Source organism: Rhinolophus ferrumequinum, chromosome 3, assembly GCF_004115265.2.
Source record: "Rhinolophus ferrumequinum isolate MPI-CBG mRhiFer1 chromosome 3, mRhiFer1_v1.p, whole genome shotgun sequence".
Classification (NCBI taxonomy): Eukaryota; Metazoa; Chordata; class Mammalia; order Chiroptera; family Rhinolophidae; genus Rhinolophus; species Rhinolophus ferrumequinum.
In genome coordinates, this window is record NC_046286.1 from 2,898,224 (window position 1) to 2,918,188 (window position 19,965).

Sequence of the window (19,965 nt, forward strand, 5' to 3'; positions counted from 1 at the left end):
GACAAAAAAAAAATATTTTATTATTTCATTTACCTGAAATATCCAGACTAGTCAAATTCATAGTGACAAGAAGTAGATTAGTGGTTGCCAGGAGCTGAGGAGAGAGAAAAAGGGGTAGTAACTGCTTAATGGGTATGGAGTTTCCTCTTGAAGTCATGACAATATTCTGGAACTGGATAATGATATGGTGAATGTATCAATACCACTAAATTGGACACTTTAAAACAGTTTAAATGATTAATTTCATGTCATGTGTATTATACCACAATTGAAAAAAATTAAGAACTAAATAAAATAAATGTGTAAATACTTGTGGGAGAATAATACATAATTTCAAACATAAATTTATTAATTCAAAAATAGAAAAACAATTATGACCTGAAAGAGAAACTCCAGAATGCTGTAGATAAATGTTCTTCAAAAAACAGTGAAAACTCTGTGATGTCTGCCATCCTGGATAGCAGCAGAGTGCATTCTCATTCTCACTTCAGAAAACTTTAAGACATTTCCCGTCTTCCTTTTTTCACATTATTTATTCTTCAACATGTAGCTTCTCTTCTTTAACTCAGTATGACTTTAAAATATTTTACTGTGTTGCATTTATTGCTTATGTTCATTTATTTTATAATTATTACTTTTAAATTGTGTATATTTTGCTTTATTTTGCTCTTAAAATACAATTGACATTTTCATATACATGATGTATAATTTTTCTCTTGGACTAGAATTTCTAAAAATTGTCCTCACTCTACATTCTCTATTAACTTTTTAAAAAAGTCTGGAGCAGGGATTCCACACTTCATATTATTTTCTAGATTATATCTTAGTGATCATATTTTTCTCCTTATACTCAGCTGTATTTTTTCTTATTCTTTTTTAGCTGTATTTTTCATTTACTTAGCCCTACATGGATAATTAATTGTCCAAGTTCTTCTTAAAGAAACCAATCAAATCATTCCTTGCATGTCCTCCTCTAAGCTAAATTGCATTCCCCACTGGATTTTCTAAGGGTCTTTGGTCATCAGATATCAGATTGTGATCAGTAGGCAGGATATCAGAGAGCTTGGGATAAGTTAGGTCTCTGAAGGGATCAGTCACCAGGTCAGATTTGAAGCCAGAGTGAGGTTGAAGCACTCTTGATCTGGACTGAGGATGGTCTCGTAAGTTCCCTTTCAAGATGAAAGTAGAAACAAGCTGGAGCTTGAAATCTAATCCTGGCATCCAGAATCCAAGGTTGTTTTCCCTGGAGGTGTTGCAGAGGCTCCCTTGGATGTGTGAATGGTGTCAGGAGAACCTATATTCAGGGATCAAAGAATGAAGAGGGTGTGCAGTTTCTGAGAAGAAAATTGAGGGAGAGGTGTAGATGGGGTACTTGGTCATGTTATAAAAGGAGAGGTGTCCAAATGCATAGTCAAGGGAGATTCTGACCCATCCTGGGGCCGTCTTCAGGAAGAGGAGGCTTGGAGAAGAGGCAATGGCCCAGTGCTCATGTCCATAGCAACCAATTGCCCCAAACCATTCTCAGGTGACAGAGAGATGACTCCCTCACATTGTCCTTGGCAATACCTGGGACCCTTCCTGTCCTGTCCCCAACTTCCCCTTCTCACCACCACCTCCTTGACATGAGCCCCTCCTGGCCTGGAACGTTGAGCGAGCCTTCAAATCTCTGTGGGACGTCTGGTTGTATGACTGTCCATGGGTCACGTGCTTGTTTCCCTTAGAAAGGATCAGGTCTGGGTGAGCTGTACTTAGATCCAGTGTCACATTCACTGCAGAGAAAGAAAATTCATTCTGATAATAATCAATATGGTGGAAGTATTGAAAAATATTAATTTCATGATATTAACAACCAAACAGGCAAATAACAGTTACAATTATGCAAGAAATTTAAAATGAAAGAACTTTCTGGGGCACTCAGAACAGCCTTTCTATCAATAAGTAGGAAGTCTTTCATCGGCAGAGCAGGAGCCACTAAAAGCAACTCACCATATTGTTAACGGTCTCAGTGAAATGCTCACGCCCACATAACCCCAAGGAAGTCTCAGCTTTCAGCCTTGAAAGCAAGGATGGTTATGCCACTATTTTTCTTCCTCTCCCTTAACTAGATTTCTTGGGAACGCGCACTAGGGGATCAAATTACTGTCTTTTAGTCCTTTTGCTTCTATAATCTCTGTAAACACCGATCTGATTCAGCACGGGTCCTCAATTGCATAACTGTAAGTCATGGACTCTCATGTTTCATTAATTATTGAATGTTCACTGAATGACTGTCCTATGTGACTACTGAAAAGAGAGGCTAGGGAAAGCGCTCAGTAAGGTTCCCACCACACGTGTTCTCCACACCGTTTCTCTTTACCTAACTTACCTTTTTCTGCAGCTCTTCCTCCTGATCAGGCCTATAGCCACTGCAAGAAGCAATCCCAAAATAAGCAGTATCTTCCATGTAAAAGTCATCCTGGTCTCTAAAATGAAAACCCCAAAACCCCATTAAATCATGAAACCGGAAAAATTGCAAGATCGTCCATTTTATCTGAAAAGCTCCTGAACTGGAAAGAAGGGTGAGAGAACTGGGCTTCTCAGGGAGGAAGCTGGTCTGCTTCTTCCTGCTCTGCAGACACTGAGGAGAAACTCAAAGTTCATGCTAGCTTTATTGTTTGCTTCTCACAGAAACTCACACACTTACACACACACACACACACACACACACACACACACACACACACTCTTCCCCCTCTCTTTCCAGTTATATCACTACAATCACTGGAATAATGAGGGTGGCATAGACTAAAATTACCCAGTCCACAGTTCACACTAAGGGAAATTAGTTTCTAATCCAGAAGAAAACAAAATGATGTCATTGTTTTCACATCAGAAGAAAAAAGCTTGTAGATACAATGTCGATAGACTTAATTCTTAGGATTTAGTATGTGACAGTGTAACCCTAGGGCTTCAGTTTGGGATGTCAGGGAGAAACCCAGAAGAGTAGATCCCTAGGTGTCCTGAAGACCAGCTTTGCAGGAAACTTCATCAGAGAGATGAACATAAATATGAGGAAACAGCAGTACAGTAAGTAAGTCTGGGCTGGTCTTCATATTTATTTCCCACAGATGAGAGGAACACATGGAAGCACCAACCTGAGAGAGAAAAAGTTGCCATTTTCTCCTCCCCAAGAAGGGGGTTGCTGATGGAGCAGGTCACATTCACAACAGAGCTGTTTGTGACCAACAGAAATGCCTCCACGTGGAACAGTCCATGGCTGTCTTGAGTCAGGACCTCTGAAAATGATGGGATAGCCTTTCCTTCCATGTCCCTCCACTGCACATGGGGCTGTGGGAACCACCCTTCTGAAGTGCACATGAGCTGTATTTCTCCATCTTTCAGTCCCTCCATGGTGATCAGTGGGGAAGAACCCAGTCCTGCGGAATAAAGACACAAAACCTAGAGTCTCTGCCAATGGCTGTATGGTCAGTGACTTCCCTGAGAGGAAAGGGGATGTAGAAACTTGGGAAAGAGAGCGAAACTTGTGGAGGAAATTATACTCCACTTCGGGATGAGACTAGCTGGAATTATTTCTCGGTTTGTTTTATTTGCTTATTTTTATTTATTTATATTTTGTATTTCTAAAATCATTGAGGGACAGATTAAGGAATACAATAAATCTCAAATTCAATCTTTTTTCTTCTATGCCTGAGAACAAAATAACTTTGACCATGGCATGGATCACAGGGCCAGGAAGTGAGCAAGGAAATGAGTAACAGAATGGGCTTAAAGACCAAAATCTTATAAATATGTATGTCCAGTGGTAGAAAATGATGAAGTCCATTTAAGTTCACACCATGTACTCCTGTCGATATTTCCTAAATGTGTTTACTAATTTAGACACAAAATCAATGGGGGAAACAAATAGCATATCCAAGATGTTGGCCTATGACTTCAGTGGCTTCAATGGCATTTGCTAGCTTGTAAAAATCAATTCTCACTCACAGATGTCGACAGTGGGAAATTACGATGAAGGAAGCAATTTTGTCTTTTCTCAATCCTGCCAATTCTGTCAGTATTTATTATTTTTGTTTATATGTGGATCTAGTTTAGTCTTGAAATCATTACACTTAGAAACTATACATTTCCCATAATTTCTATAGCAGTTTGTGAAATAATGAGCTCTGAGTAAAGTTATAGAGTGAAATTCTCAAATTATACTAAATGTATGGTCACTTTATGGAGATCGTTGGAAGGATACAAATTCTATACCCAAAGAATTAAATTTGGTCCATTGGAGTTCATAGACTTTAAGTATATACAACAGTTCTTGCACATTTGAGGGTTCAATATAAATTTGATGAGTGAATGGACATTAAGAAAATTTCAGGTTCCAGGAAAATTTTCCAGGAACTAGCATGTTTAAACAGTTGGAACAGATGTTAATCCAAACCATCTCTCTAGAATCCTTACCTACTACCTTCAGATCCAAACTGGCTTCCTGGTAGACACCATCTTTTTCAAGAAGGCAGCGGTACTGCCCATCGTCTGAAGGTCTGGCATTGTGTATCTGCAGGGTCAGTGTCCCTTCGTCCATGGCATCAGTCACCAGTGCTGTCCTCCCTCTGTACTCTGCCATTTGCTCTCCAGCCACATGGTCCCCATCCACATACACGTAAACAGCAGGATAACGGTGGGATCGGACCCACCTCACTTCCATGCTCTGTGCATTAGCCTTCGGGGACAGGTAACAGGTTAACTGTATGTCTTCTCCCACTCTGACGAGAATGGGCTGAGAAGGTCCAATCACTTTTAAGGAAGCTATTAAATACAACAGACAAAAAACAATGAAAGACTCAAAATGGAGCAAATTGTGTCATCAGCAAGAACATCTCAAGTGGGGTTTAAGTGCCCATCTCAAGATGGGCATCTCAGGGGAGCTCTGAAGCTCAAGGTCACCCTTTGGAGAGGGGGATGTTTGGTGTAATCAATGTAGAGGTTGTCCCAAGGCAGAACCATCCCACCATGTGTGTCAGTCTGAAAAAATCACTAACGGAAACCTCACCTGCCCCTAACTATAATTTTATTCAGATTACACCCCAATAAAATAATTTTGCAATTAAAACTCCTGGAATAAAATTAATATTTGTCACTTCAAATCTGCATGACCTTAAACAACTTCTTAATTGGTGCATGCCTCAGTTTCTCAAACTATAAAGCAAAAATACCATTATCAAAATCATAAGATTGTTCTGGAGTTAAAATAATCTATACAAAGCTCTTGGATGACCATGCAGCATGTGTGGAGGCGTAGACTGTGAGACCAGAGGGCTATGGAGCAAATCCAACCCTCTGCCTTGATAATGGGGAGCAGATGAAAATGAGTCTCAGGTGGATTTTTAATCAGAAATGTGAAGAAACATTATAATATCTTACAAGTCTGATCAACTATCATATTTTAGTTCCCCAAGGTCCTACATACAAGAGGCTCTAAACACACAGGAGGCTCAATGCCCTCAGACGATTTTAAGAAAAGTAAGAGCAAGAACTGGGGAGGTTGGTCAAATACAAAATACAAAAAATGATGAATACACAAAAGGAATTTTCTCTTCCCATTGCAGAGAATGGAAGGTTTTCCCTGACAGCTTTCCCGAATCCGCTCCGGTTCTCATTAAGCCCTCGCCAAACCAGTTTTGCTCTATTCTAAATTGAGAGCCATCTTTTTTCATCAAGTGGTAGGAATGATTTCACATATATTATGATCATTTACAACAGAAATAAATTTGTGTGTTGTCTGGATGGGAGTCAACGACCAAAGGCAAAATGTCCTCACTATGCAATTATTCAAAATCTACTAGGTATTTCTCTGGGGAAAAAAAATGCTGTCAGCATAACTCTAATTTTCAGATTATTCCCTTATAGTCTAGCTAAAATTTGACTTCTAGTTCTTTCTAGCATTTTGTTTTCTTTGTCCTTCAATTTTACCTAAAACAATATTGTCTCCATTCCATATATATCTGTTAAAATCTAAAAAGAAATATAAGAGTCAGGAAAAAATGACCTAGGGAACAGTTTGCTGCTTTTTCTCCATGTATCTTGCAGTAAATTACTTAGCAAAACAGACTGTTAGGAAAACATCTCTATTACCGACATGAGGACTTTTTCCCCTATTCGTGGCCTGTGGTATATATCAAACTAAATTACCCTGCCAGGCATGGGTTAATTAAGAGGTAAAATTGATTTTAATGGAGACTAAAAGGAGCAAAATATAACTTTGGAGATTTAATTAATTAGGTGCATTATAGATATATGAAACTCCCATTTTTTCTAGAAACCAAGTGAAAATAAAGTTTATAGTATTGGAGAAAAACCACGCAGCCCTATTCGTTAATAATTAATATTCTGTTCTACTCAATTAAGAGCTCCTTAAGAGCAGCTCTGCATAATCTCCTTTTTCTACAGTTTTGCACACAGCCTTATACACAATCTGTGCTCACATTTATTGTTTTATTTTTGAATATTGAATGTCTGTTCCTTAAATGCCTTCTGAATGTCAACTGAAAAATTAAATCCTTCCTGGAGTGTGAAGTACACTGACTCATACACTAATTCCTTGAAACCTGATAATCTCATGATATCATATAATCCTCCTCCAATCAGCATATTCAATTAAGTGGGCTATCTCATTCCCCAAATATGCTAAATTATGTTATGTATATTATATTTTGTTATGTATATTATATTATATTACAATACTTACATTATATTACATATAATCATATCTAGACTCTTAGAACCTGACAGTACATTAGAGATTAAATTCAACGTTCATTTTAAAGATGAGAAAAATAGGGACCAATGCTTTACTTGAATAAGTAAGAACTTGCACTCTTAAGTCAGACAAAAATTAGAAAGCAAACATCACAATTTCTTGGTGGTTTTTGGCAAACACATATGTCTCTTAAGATTGTTTCCCAACTGTAGAATGAGGATAAATCTATTAACCTTTATAATTATCATAAGAAAAAATGTTCCTGTAAAGCACTTAGCATAGTGCCAGGCATATAATTAATATTTCAAAGAACTAGTCATTATTTTTATAAACCAGTAACATCATTTGTCCGAGTGGGAACTGGGATTTCAGTCTCAGGATTTCCATAGAGATCTCCGTTTGCCAGCAGCCCTTTGTGGTGGGTCCTGGCCTCTGAGTTCTGGTTCATGAGAATAACACAGAGGGGGCTGTGAAGCTGTCATCTCCCCAATCAACAGCACACCCTCAAAGCTCCTGAGGACACAGCCCTCCTACCCCATCTGACCGGGAGCCAGGGGAAGCTCTGTCTTTTCACTTGTTTTATTTTGGTCCCCGAAGGTCAGCACACCGTAGGAACCACATGATATCAGATTGTATTTTGTGTGCTGAGTCTCCAACGAACATATCAAGTTGGTTCAGATATCTCTTCACCTAAAATCTTCCTAATGGACAGAGACTTGTGTCAACCTGCCGTTGGCTTTCTCGTCTGTAACAAGCTCTGCTGGTTAAGGTTTCTGTCTGATCACAAGCAGGTGCCGCTGAGACAGAAGGGGGTCCGACTTGGAAGGTAAGGCTCACAGGTGTGCTGCTCTCTTCAGATTATGGAGCTACCTTTGAACTTCCTGAGGCCCTTCCCTTTATCTTTATGGTCAATGGGGTCGAAAGTGTCACACTAGACTCTGGCTGATATTGGGATGACCTTGATTTTCCTCAAAAAACTACTACATGGGCTGAAAAGTGTGCTTAAGGCACACTCACGCACATATGTACACTCCTGTAACAGGTGACTTGAGGGACAGCAAACTGTAGATGGAAGAGAAAATGAGTGTTACAAGTTCATATGCATCTGGGCAGGGAGCAGGCTGGTTGTCATGGGCTGGGAGAAGAGGTCACAGAAAGGAGGAAGAAGGTAAAGAGGTAAAGGAGAAATCGAAAGTTTCAACTATCAGTTGGTTATTTTTTAAACCACTTACCTTAGGTTCAGTAAATAATACCTGCAGTACAACAATTAAGTAAAAAAAAAAAAAAAAGAAAACCAAAGCAAAAAACAAAACAAAACAAAACAACAACAACAACAACAACAACAACACCCCAGGAAAATTGTCAGCTCAGGCAGCACTGGATCATCTGTGAAAGTAACCGCCCAATAGTGGTGAGGTTGGCACCTACTGGTTGCAGGTGCAGAAACCATAGCAGAACCAGGGGGTGGAGGTGGTGGGTGGTGACCTCCAGTTATCATGATGACATTGCCCTCATTCGCACTGGAAGTGTTTTAAAAGTTCCCCCAGAGCCCCACCAGCTGTCCTGTGCTGACCCCTACCCACTCTGAGGCAGTTCCCTTTCCTTCCGCCCAATAGGGCAAAGATTATATCTGTGCCCCTCACTGGGCTCATCTGAGGCTCACTGGAGTTGCCGTGAACACTGACAGTGGCAGGTGACACTGAACCTGAGTCTTGGGCAAGTCAGGCCTCAGGGTCTCCTGAGGCTCACGGGGTGTGGCAGTAGCCGAGCTCCTGTGGTCCAGGGAGCCGGCCTCCCCCTGGTGGGCGTAGAGGCTCGTCTACACTCGTGCTTGCCGCCAGCTCTACTTACCGAGCTCAGTCTGGACTTTCTCTGGAAAAAGAATGAGAAGAATATATTAAGCAATTTGTTCTAAGGGAAAGGAGATAATATATTAAAAAAAAATAAAAGCAAGTGCTAGATTTTTATTGGAAAACTTGACTCATAAAAAAAGAAAATATAATAAATTCAGAAAAATATTGATTCTTTCCCATGGATCACCTGTTAGTCCAGCTGTTTTTCCTTTTGTCTGCACAACAAAAATGCTCTCGGTTCTACCACCCCGTAATTCTGTTTGTTTCTGCTATTTAACATATTGATATTTAATTATGTCATAAAAATAATACATATTCTTTTCATCAATTCACAGAAAGTATAAAAATTATGGACATAGACAATTATCATCTATAATTCCAAACTGAGAGATAAAACACACATGTGTGTGTATATATATATATATATATATATATATATATATATATATATGTTTTGCAAATATATATAGAGTGCCAACAAATGTATACACATTTTAAGAAAGGAAAACTGTATTAAATTGTAATACTAAATATATACTGATAACAAAAGATGAATACAAGTCATATTTGACTTCTGATCAAAGTGGTTACCATCAGTGTCCAGACACTTCTCATGACGGCGAACTACTGCTTGAGCAACATTGACCAGTGTCCACATATATACATTTTTTTGGCACCCATGGTATATATATATATATATATATATAGATATAGATATAGATATAGATATAGATATAGATATAGGCTCATTTTAATATTAATATATAATACTTAATTTTTTCTATATCCACTTATAATAATGAGGATAACTATGTATTTATATCCTTATATCTAAATATAGAAGGTGTCCTAAACATCTTGGTGCAGTCGTAAGTTATTTAAAGCCAAACATGTTTACATGATTAGAAATGTGTATAGATACATGATCGATAAATAAATAGATGTAATCTTCATCATTAAATAGTCCAACATGAGGAGTTTTTCAATCATTAAAATTATTTGAAAATATCATTTTTAATAAATGCTATAATTTATAGTAACATAAGACACTTAATACTTTACTGTTGTACTGGCTGTTGTTTTTGTTGCTATTTATCTATGAAGCTGTAATTAAAATGCTATTATGTAAATAGCTTTCGCCATCTTTGATTATCTTCATATGATAGGTTCCTGGAAGTAATCAGCACAATACAGCATAGGAAAATATTTCCGTTGAAAGAATATAGTTTTATTTTCTTTACAACGTGATGCGTACTTATGATTAAAAAATCTTGAAGTTGAAAATAACTGGACTACCATTAACAATAACTATTCAATTAAAATGTAGTATATATTTTTTTCAGTCATAGATGTTTTATAGCTTTTAATACATATTACTAAATGTTAGATATTTTTCCTTTTTTCTGGAAAATGAATTCTTTTCAATTAAAGTAGAGTTACATATTATATTAGTTTCAGGTGTACTATAGTGATTCGACATTTATATACCTTACGAAGTGATCACCATGAGAAGTGTAGTGACCATCTTTCACTGTACAGAGTTATTGCAATATTGTTGACTGCATTCCCTATGCTGTACACTACACCTCCATGACTTATTTATGTTATAACTATAAGTTTCCACCTTTTAATCCCCTTCACCTTTTTTGTCCATTCCACGCATCACTCAGCCCTCCGGCTGAGTTTATCAGTTTGTTCCTGTATCTATGAGTCTTTTTATTTTATTTTGTTTATTCATTTGTTTAGCTTAGATTCCACATATAAGTGAAATGGTACAGTATTTGTCTTTCTCTGACTTATTTCACTTAGCATAACACCTTCTTGGTCCATCCATGTTGTCGCAGGTAATTTCCTTGATTAAAAAAATATTAGGTGCTATGGAACCGTCCTGGAAGCTTTCCTGCTAACCTGAATGTCTTGGTCTTAGAGGCAGGCGCTCACCTGGGATGGAAATGACTGACCCCTTCTCCTCCGTGAGGGTGGGGTTGTGGATGAAGCAGGACACAGTCTCTGTAGAGGCATTTCTGACCATAAGTGTGGCTTCCACGTAGAACAGGCCATCTTCATCTTGGACTTGATACTCAGAGACAGTCAGCAGCTTCTCTCCCGTGATGTCTTCCCAATAGACTTGGGGCTCTGGGAACCAGCCTTTTGCAGTGCATACAAGCTGGACTCCGCTTTCCACAGATCCCTCCATGTGGATGTGAGGGGTAGCCCCCAGACCTGTGGAGGGAAGACATAGGCCTGAGTCTGCAGCCCATGGAGACTGACCCCAGTGACATTGGGGTTCATGGGTTTGGGGAGCAAAACCCACTCCAAAGTCTTCTTCCCATTCAAATTGGAGTTCACATGCACTGTATTTGTTCCCCTGTCTGTTTCTTTAAATTTTAGTACATGAGCAGTGTTTTTCTTCAGATTCAGACAGGAGAATAAGAGCAAAGGACATAATGACATTTTTTTATGTCTCTAGTACTGTAAACAAAGATGTGTTATAATTTATTCATGAACTCCCCCATACCACAAATTCTGCCTTTTTCATCTTAATACTAATATACGTTGTCTGCCATTTTGGATGACATCTTGAATCCAATTTAAATAGATTACATACTTAATATAAAGTCAGAAATCTCCTTCATGGGGACTATTCTTCCCATTGTTTTTGTTGGTGGTTGTGTCTTGGGGTGTAAGTAGATCACCTGGGGTATATAAAAATGGGAAACTCCATGAGGAAATCTTGTATCTAAATATTCCATTCAATGCGAACATATTTTTGAGACATCCTACTTTTATATAATCATGAAATTCTTTCTCTATTTAACACAACTCTCAAACTCAAACAAAAGGGACTATATTTTCCCTAAATGATTATTCTGTCTCTGTCACTGCTGGGGAACAGAGACCCACTCCCTTCACCTAGAGCCTTAGAAAATGTGTGGCCTATTTTCAAATGTCCCCGATACAGAAATGCCTTAGTATGTGTCCTCCCATCTCCACATCTCAGAAACGCAAGGATTCTTTCATCCATCTTGAATCACCTTGAACATAACAAACAACAATAATAATCATAGTTATGTGTGTTAATAAAAAAGGTGTTAGGAAACAGCCTCATAGGGACATGAAAAGGAAGCCGTATCAGCCAGAGCTGTTATCATCTCCAGAGAACTAGTTCCCTGATAAGGTAAATGGATTTGCCTGATTTTCTCTACAGTACATGGAGGAGTTATTCCTGCCAGGAAAACATACGATAGTTTATTTTTCAGATATTTGTTCTCCCTTAAGACAGACCCTTTCTTCAGTGATCCCTTTCTTCCCAACTCCCTCCTACTTTGCTAATACAAAGCATCATGCAGGACCTTGTCATTCACAGTATGTCCAAACCACCTGTAGGTCCCCAGTTCACTGAACACAGTTCATGATAATCTCCGTAAAAGCACAACGCTCTTACTTTCTTCGTCTCACCACTAGCTTTCTAACTGGAGGCACTGCACCAGGTGTTTACGTCTCAGTTACTGTTGTTGAGTAAAGAAATACGAACTCCACTGAGATACAGATGCTGGCCAGTCAGCTAGGCTCACTCACTCGTAACCGACTGGCCCTTGCATGCCAGCCTATGTGGCTCAGCAAAATTGCTAATGACCACATGTCATGGTTTTCAAATAATTGTCAAGAATAGTCAAAACTATGTAAGTTAAATTTGAGGATATTGCTTATGTGAGCTTGCTTGGAGGACTTCAGAACGGCTTGCTTTCAAATGAATCAGAATGAGGACGGGGCATTAGGAATTGCCTTGATGACTAAAGGGAGTTCTTTAACCTGCTATAAACTTACCACAAATTAACATACTTCTCCCTCAGAGACCCTCTGTCTTCTCCCAGATATTTACCTACTACTTTGAGGAGCAGACTTGTTTCTCCGCAGTAGCTCCCCTCTTGGAAACGGCACCAGTATTGCCCATTATCAGAAGGTTGGATGTTATACATCTTCAGAGCCACACCTCCCTCGGCAATGTCGTCCTCTATCCACTCTACGCGGCCTCTGTATTCTTCCATCTGCTGCTCGGTCACCTCAGCTCCGTTCCGGCGTGCAAGCAACACGTGTGTGCCGGGCTCCGAGCGGTACCAGCTCACGTCCATGTGCAGGGCGGCCCTCTTGGGGAGCAGCTGACAGCTTAGCAGGGCATCTTCCCCGACCCTGGCCAGGATAGGATGGGCAGGACCAATCACTCTGAAGTCGTCTACAAAAGTGAGCGAAAAAGAGGGGGCAGGAAATGCCAAACGGAAGATTAATATGCTTGCTTTGGAATGCCCACCCTATCCAAAAGGAGGCAGCCGGAGGAGGGAGGGCTTTATTTTCAATGTTTTAGAGAGGCCCTGCATGACGATTGCACATTTTGCTGTTACAGAGACAATTTTGTGTGCTGAAAATAACACGCAGTTCAAAAATGTGAGTGTCAGTGCTGAAACTGTTACCGGCTGTGTAATCTGGGGGACAAATCTGTTATTTCAGTCAGATTTGAGATTTGGATTTTCAATTTCTTCATCTTTAAGATACTAAAACCATCATTTCTGGGTTGTTTTTATTCTCAAATAACTTAATGTATAAATCCATTTTGTAATTGGAAAATTTATTAGTGATTTATATTTTATAGTGATTTCATTTTATATTGTTAGTGACTGACTTGATAATCACTTTTCTTAAAATTAAAGTAATACATTTACTCAATAGATTTCTCAACTTTTCAGGATTGCTCTTGTCCTAGGTAAAATGACTGAGCTTTCTATTTCTTTCCTTTTTTTTTTCTTTTTTGTCTGGAGCAAGCAAGATTCCAGTTCCTGTGGTTATTTTAAAATGAAGTTTTTACAAGGATGTCTTGTGGTGGTTTGAGGGCAGTGATTTGTCTAGAGATTTTGAGCCTTCCGGTAAAATTTTGACTTCTTTGTCGTTATCTGCAAATTTAAGAGATGTTTAATAATTCTGCGTGGTATTTACTAATTTCACACATGGCGTATATTGTGTCTTTCTCATCCTACAATGCCCCAGGGCCACCTGCATTTTCTCCGTGCAGATTCAATCCTCCTCAGAAGAAACCTCGCCTTGCTTAGCTGGTGCTCGACAGGTGCTGCTCAGAAGGTCCCTGTGGAACTTAAGTGGAGATCTGCTTGTATTCCTCACTGATGGAGTGTAAATACGAAGCCAGTACTGCTGTCATACCTTCAGCTGACTGCTGTTACAGGCTGGGAAAGTGCACTGCATAGAGGGGAGCGCGGCCTCGTGTGTCACACAGCTCCTGCAGCACTGGGTCTCGAGCCTGGGCCTTCTGATGCCCTGTCCAGGGCTTTCCCCACTTTGCTGTGCTGCATGTTCCTTAGGGCTCTCATATTACCCACTGACACTGAATTTTCATAATCCTCTTCCAAGGTACAATATTTTGACCAACAAAATTCCGCTACTGAGATTTCCATGTCCATTTCTTGGAAATTCTTCTTCCTAGTTTCTTATTTCCAAATATTTTTTATGTTATTTAGTTTATGGTACAAAGCAGCCAGTTTTCTAGCCTCCAGAGTGCGGTCCTGAATGTAAGCAGGAGAGCAGCTGCATCAGGTAACGTGTCCCACATGGTGATTCAAGTGCTTTCCATGTACAGCCTCTCTTAACCCGAAGTCCTGTGCTAGCTGCTGAGATGTAGGCATGCCATTATTCTTACCACAAAGATGAGGAAACTAAGGCAGGAGATCTTCAAGTAACTGTCCAAAGGTGACACAGCTGGAAGAGCCCTTTTTGGAACACAGATGCTTTGGCCCCTAGACCCCTGCTCTTAGTATTGTACTGGCCCTTTTGAATTTGGACCTCTGCATCTGGGCCGCATCTCTCGGACATTGGGACAGTCAAGGGAGGAAGGGCATCCTACCTGACTGCTTCATGGTGAGCAGTACGAAGACGAAGGAGGCAACTACACCAGACAGACTGTATCCTGGAAAATCCACCATCCTCCCTGGAGCAAACACAAGAGAAAACGTGATCATACCTAAATGAGGCTGCAAGACCTCAAGCACACTCCGTGGTGTCCAGGGGTCCTGTGGTCAGAATGAGGAATCAACACCTCCACAATCAAAACACAAAACAGGCTAGGCGCCATTTCCCAGCAATTACAGAGCATTTCTGACCCCTTACTGAATGCACTGTAGTTTAAACTATGTTTTAGGCCTGAAGGAAGATTTCCGATTGATATAAAAAGCTCACCTGAGCTAAAGGGACAATAATATTTACATTAAAAACATCTCCTTAGTTCCATCTATTCTGAGCATGCAGAAATGATGGAGCAGGTGTCAAATATTTGTCCTCATCCTCCAGTCCCACCTGCAAATTCCTTTGTCATTTGAGTTTCCTAGATGTAGAGGGACGAGCAGGAAGTCTCTGTATCCTCATGCTGCAGCCTCAGGAGACCCCAGAGGCAAGGGGATGCTTGGAAAGTGAAGGAATGAGTAGCAGAAACGGTGCTACACAAGGAGATGGCCAAGGAAATAACCCTAAATGGTCCTTCAGTATCATCTTGAAGACACATAAGAATGAATAAAAGAAATAGCCCAACCGGCAGACATTGGCAAGCCCAACACACCCATTGTACCAGCATTATAAAAATACTTCTTCACCGCTAAAAAGTTTTAAAACTACCAGGACAAAAATAGAACGCTAGCTTTAGTTTTGAAAATTGAAAAACCCAGACTGAAAGAAGCCTGAGAATTATTCTATCTGATGTGTCAAGTATCTTATTGAAAGAAAACTTGTTTCACACTGAGTAAAAGAACATGCTCAGAAGCAATGATCAGTTGGTTACTGCTTCTCTTTCTCCAGACACTAATACTGGCAAGATTTTATAGGGTGGGGGAAATCACCAGCCATCCGAAATGGAGACTATGAATCAAGTGGTTCAGGAGATAGTTTTTGCTCTATTATGACTCTATTTGCTATCAAAAACGATGCAAGCTTAACCAGATCCAAGATGGCGGCCAGCAGGAGGCTGATGAAGGAGCTTGAAGAAATCCGCAAATGTGGAATGAAAAACTTCCGTAACATCCAGGTTGATGAAGCTAATTTATTGACTTGGCAAGGGCTTATTGTTCCTGATAACACTCCATATGATAAGGGGGCCTTCAGAATCGAAATCAACTTTCCAGCAGAGTACCCATTCAAACCATCGAAGATCACATTTAAAACAAAGATCTATCACCCCAACATTGATGAAAAGGGGCAGGTCTGTCTGCCAGTAATTAGTGCTGAAAACTGGAAGCCAGCAACCAAAACCGACCAAGTAATCCAGTCCCTGATAGCCCTGGTGAACGACCCCCAGCCCGAGCACCCCTTTCGGGCTGACTTAGCTGAAGAATACTCTAAGGACTGTAAAAAATTCTGTAAGAATGCTGAAGAGTTTACAAAGAAATATGGGGAAAAGCGACCTGTGGACTAAAATCTGCCGCGATTGATTCCAGCAAGTGTGAGCAGAGACCCAGAGCAGTGCAGACATCCCGCAAAGCAGGACTCTGTGGAAAATTGACATGTGCCACCGCCTGGCGTTTGCTTGTGGCAGTTACTAACTTTCTACAGTTTTCTTAATCAAAAGTGGTTTAGGTAACCTATAAAAGGATTAAAAACTTAAGATGTTCTAAAAAAAAACAAAAACAAAAAAACACACGATGCAAGCTTTCATCAAAACACCGCTAAGGAAACTGACAGAAGCCCAGTCACAATGCCTAGATCTGAAAGAGCACTATCATATTTACATGAAAATGAGCTGAGCACTTTGAAACGTATCAGTCACTTCCCCTTAGGCTGATGGAAACAGCCTCTTTGACTGCCTCTTTGACTCGCCTTGCGAAAGGAGAAACATTTTTTTCCCCACCAAAAGCAAAGAGCGGCCACCAAGACCGTGCAAAGCACCGTCGCTCGATCGTGGGAACTACGAAGGACCCACACTTGCTGCAGAGCAGTTTATAGGTCTGTGTTCCTTTAGGACTTTTATGTTGAAGCAGAGGGGAACCTACAAATGCACTCTAGAAAAAAAATTGTGCAAATAAATGAAGCTTTTGAAGAAAGTTGTGAAAATGCACTTTAACCATCACTGGTGCTCAGAGAGAGATCCATGCATGCGCATAAATGAGGACAAAAACTGCCTTAGACCAGGGTTCTTGATGGGGAAGGGGGCAGTTTTTTTTTTTTTTTTTTTTTGAAGGGGGCAGTTTTGACCTTGGAGGACATCTGGCAATGTCTACAGACGTTTTTGGCTGTCACAACAGGGGAGGGAACATCTCATAGGTGGTAGCTGCTAAACATCCTAGAATGCACAGGAAAGTGCCTCTAGCAAAGAATTATCCTGCCCAAAATGTCAGTAGTGCTGAGGAGAAACACTGCCATAGACAACCAGCTGTAAACGTGCTGAAAATCTTTGGCACATTCCCCACCCACTCCCCCCTGGCCCATGTTGGTATTATGAGCATTGTACTCCACCGGGCTGAGGCAGTCGGTCGCGGGCCCTCGGCCAGCCACCCCTGGCAGCTCCGGGCAGCTTCCAGCAACTTGCTCTGGCTGCCAGCCACTCACGCCGCCAACAACTCATGGTAGCTCCCAGCAGCCTAGGGCAGCTTACCCCCACGGGGGGGGGGGGGGGGGGGGGGGGGGGGGGGGGGGGGGGGGGGGGGGGGGTGGGGGAAATGCTCCCAGCAGCCCAGCTCCAGGTCCAGCTGTTGTTCACAATCTTAGCTGTAGAGGGCGCAGCTCACTGGCCCATGTGGGAATCCAACGCGCCACCTGGTGTTAGGAGCACCAGGCGGCAACCGCAACCGCCTGAGCCACCCGGCTGCCCCTTTGGCACATTTTTTGTAAATAAATAACTGGACTTTTTTGGTAAGCTTTGAACAAAGCATTTTAATTATACGTGTTTTTAACATTTCCCTTTTACTATTTCAATGTAGGCCAAGAATCTTCTGAAACTACCATTGATGTTCAGTATGGGAAAGTTTGATATTGTCAAGAATATGATCTAATATGTTTATGTGTCACAAAGCTCAGAAACCGGTTTCATTTTTTTTTCTGGATGAAATACTAGTGTTAAGATGTAATGAGTGGTGGTTTGTGTTTAGGTGTTAGGTGAACGACAATTCTGAATTCCAACGTCTGTGCATACACTATTAAAGTTCACGCCAAAAAAGTTACAAATTGCTACATGTCATGGGTCATTAGCGGTTTTCTTTTCCCAAGTAAAAAATCCTCAAAACTTAAATTCTCAAATGCCAAGTAACCTCAGTAATTAATTGGTGAGAATAAATTAAGTCAGTTCACAACGTTTGAAGTTTATATATATGTATATAACTTCAAAAGCAGATACAGTTTATCACATGTTTAAACAACACATTTTTAGAGAGGAAAAGCCAAGTAAAACAAGAATTCTTGGAGACAAGGTGACTTTGTGTTTACTTCTGTGACCTAGAGAATCTTACCGTACTTTCCTGAAACTCCCCCTTCTCTCCTCTCTGGTAAACACAATTATTCCCCACATTTTCCCAGCTGTGTCATCGACATGTGACAGACAGGGCAGCCAAGGCTCAGGGACAAGCACAACATCACGCCTGACAAACCACTGGTGTGATCCTGGTTTTCTGAGTGTTATTTAGTGCCCCTCCCTCACCCAGCTTGATTCACAGCAATATTGTGAGAATCACATAAGCACTTTGAAAAATGCACAGTGGGGATGAGTATAAAGTACAAGTGGGAGGTGTTAGGACGAGTGTCAGTCTCCCTGCAGAGTGCTGGCCTTATGCCCTATTTCCTCAACTTAGTTTTCTTCCCCAACTCCCCTGGCTGTCCTCCGCTGGGAACAATCCAACCCACTCACGTGTCGTTCTCCCCTTCAGGGGTAAACCGGCGGCTGCTGGGTCTCCTCACTCGGTCTCAGATACACCGTTCATCCACACCCAGGTATCCAAAGGCAGGTCAGAGGCTGGGGTGCTGACGCGTGAGAACTGCGAGACAGCCAGATGGGGTGGAGGCGGCCCTGTGCCCGGGCTTTGGGCGAGGGAGGGTTTGTGCTGCCTCGCCCAAGCTGAACGGAGAGTCAAATCCCCAAGGCCCACTCTGCAAATCAAATTCCAGCCAGAATAGCGTGCTCACCTCCCATCAGCCTTAAGCCTCTGAAAAGTGAAACTCAGACAAGTGGACTTTGACTGGGTTTAGTGATGAGTTTAGACCTGCAGACAGAATGGTGACATTAGCACTCCTCACCCCTCCCGGGAAAGCCAGGGCCCCCCTTTGACACTCTCTAGCGTCCTCACACAGCACGTGGAGCGGTTTGTCTTCACACTTCCCTCACATTGCCCCACCATAAGGATTGCCCACCTAGTGCCAAGTTGCCAGAACACAGAACTCATAGGGCTTAGAGTCGAAAGCAAGACTGGATGTTAATTACCTCATCCTTCGTTTTCCTGATGAGAAAGCAAGAGGCCCAGAGAATGGAATTAACCTTCTCCAGCATCACCGCCCCAGGCCAAGGTCCCTTGTGTGCTAGTTTATTGCTTTTTACTTGGGTTCTTTATCTTCCTTTGCCGGGTAATAAAGAGTTTAATTACGCTCAGATATTGACCAAAGAAATTTAATAAGCTTCTCAACACAATGTTTAGGCACAAAAATTATAACAAAATAGAGGCTGGAGGCACATTTTTTGTATATGTGTTGTTTAGGTTAGGTTTTCCTTTAAATTCCCCTTAAGTCAGTTTCTCTTTAATCAGAGTGCAAGTACCCCTGGGGTCTGCATATGTATTCTCAGGGATTCCAGAGTTGTCCAGAATTATTTTAAATTTAATTTGAGATGTTCATTTCAATGTAAGTATATGTGACATTTTGATGTGATAAAGTTTAAGCTGATTTTTCCCCCTGAAGTTTCTTCCCCTCTCCTGTTATGACCAGCCCACGTTTGACGACCTAACTTCAGGTTGCAATTGTTAATATAAGAATTTTTTCTCCATCCTTCACTATAGAAAAGACCTTTTCCACTATGGAGGACGAGACGTTTGAAGAGAGAGAGAAAAAAAAAGCATTGGTGAGAGTCTCTACCCTGTTTCTCTCTCTCTCATAGAGTAGAGGGCACAGCGCCCACTTCCCTCTGGTTCCCAAATGGCAGTGGTGCCCACAGACTCCCTCCCCACAGCAGCACTGAAGAGCAGCAGCAAGTGGAAAGTTCCCCAAGACAAGAAGAGGTGGTGGGTCCTGGAAGACTCCAATACTGACATGGAAGTTTGCTGCCTAAAATGCGGGCATGGATGGTACAGCAAGAGGAGAGGTTAGGAAATCACCGCCCAAAATTCCAGTCCCTGT

General features: G+C 41.1%; 2 protein-coding genes across 5 annotated transcripts; one reads left to right on the top strand and one right to left on the bottom strand.

The window, feature by feature from the left end:
• Nucleotides 1-328: 328 nt before the first annotated feature.
• BTNL2 (butyrophilin like 2) lies at nt 329-19,105 on the bottom strand. 4 transcript variants are annotated; one of them, XM_033093526.1, is made up of 10 exons: nt 19,061-19,105; nt 18,491-18,842; nt 14,513-14,596; nt 12,488-12,838; nt 10,546-10,827; nt 8,603-8,623; nt 4,453-4,800; nt 3,135-3,416; nt 2,366-2,462; nt 329-1,769 (listed from the first exon to the last, which is right to left on the bottom strand). In XM_033093526.1, the coding sequence occupies exons 3-10, from the start codon at nt 14,589-14,591 to the stop codon at nt 1,718-1,720; spliced, it is 1,512 nt and encodes a 503-aa protein (XP_032949417.1). In that variant the 5' UTR covers nt 14,592-14,596; nt 18,491-18,842; nt 19,061-19,105; the 3' UTR covers nt 329-1,717. The 4 variants fall into 4 exon arrangements, with proteins under 4 accessions (XP_032949417.1, XP_032949427.1, XP_032949408.1 ...); XM_033093536.1 differs by lacking the exon at nt 14,513-14,596 and having other exon boundaries at nt 19,061-19,104; XM_033093517.1 differs by lacking the exon at nt 19,061-19,105 and having other exon boundaries at nt 18,766-18,842.
• LOC117015137 (ubiquitin-conjugating enzyme E2 L3-like) lies at nt 15,572-16,258 on the top strand. The gene has a single exon (XM_033093560.1). It carries the CDS (start codon nt 15,605-15,607, stop codon nt 16,067-16,069), a length of 465 nt encoding a protein of 154 aa, XP_032949451.1. The 5' UTR covers nt 15,572-15,604; the 3' UTR covers nt 16,070-16,258.
• Nucleotides 19,106-19,965: the final 860 nt, after the last annotated feature.

Excerpts from the sequence above, each read along its gene's own strand:
- LOC117015137 (XM_033093560.1), top strand. The coding sequence starts at position 15,605 with ATGGCGGCCAGCAGGAGGCTGATGAAGGAGCTTGAAGAAATCCGCAAA.
- BTNL2 (XM_033093517.1), bottom strand. Across the intron at positions 8,624-10,545 it reads GTCAGTCATTTCCATCCCAG|AGAAAGTCCAGACTGAGCTC; the intron begins GTGAGCGCCTGC and ends TTCTTTTTCCAG. Across the intron at positions 4,801-8,602 it reads GAAAGTCCAGACTGAGCTCG|CTTCCTTAAAAGTGATTGGA; the intron begins GTAAGTAGAGCT and ends TGTATTTAATAG.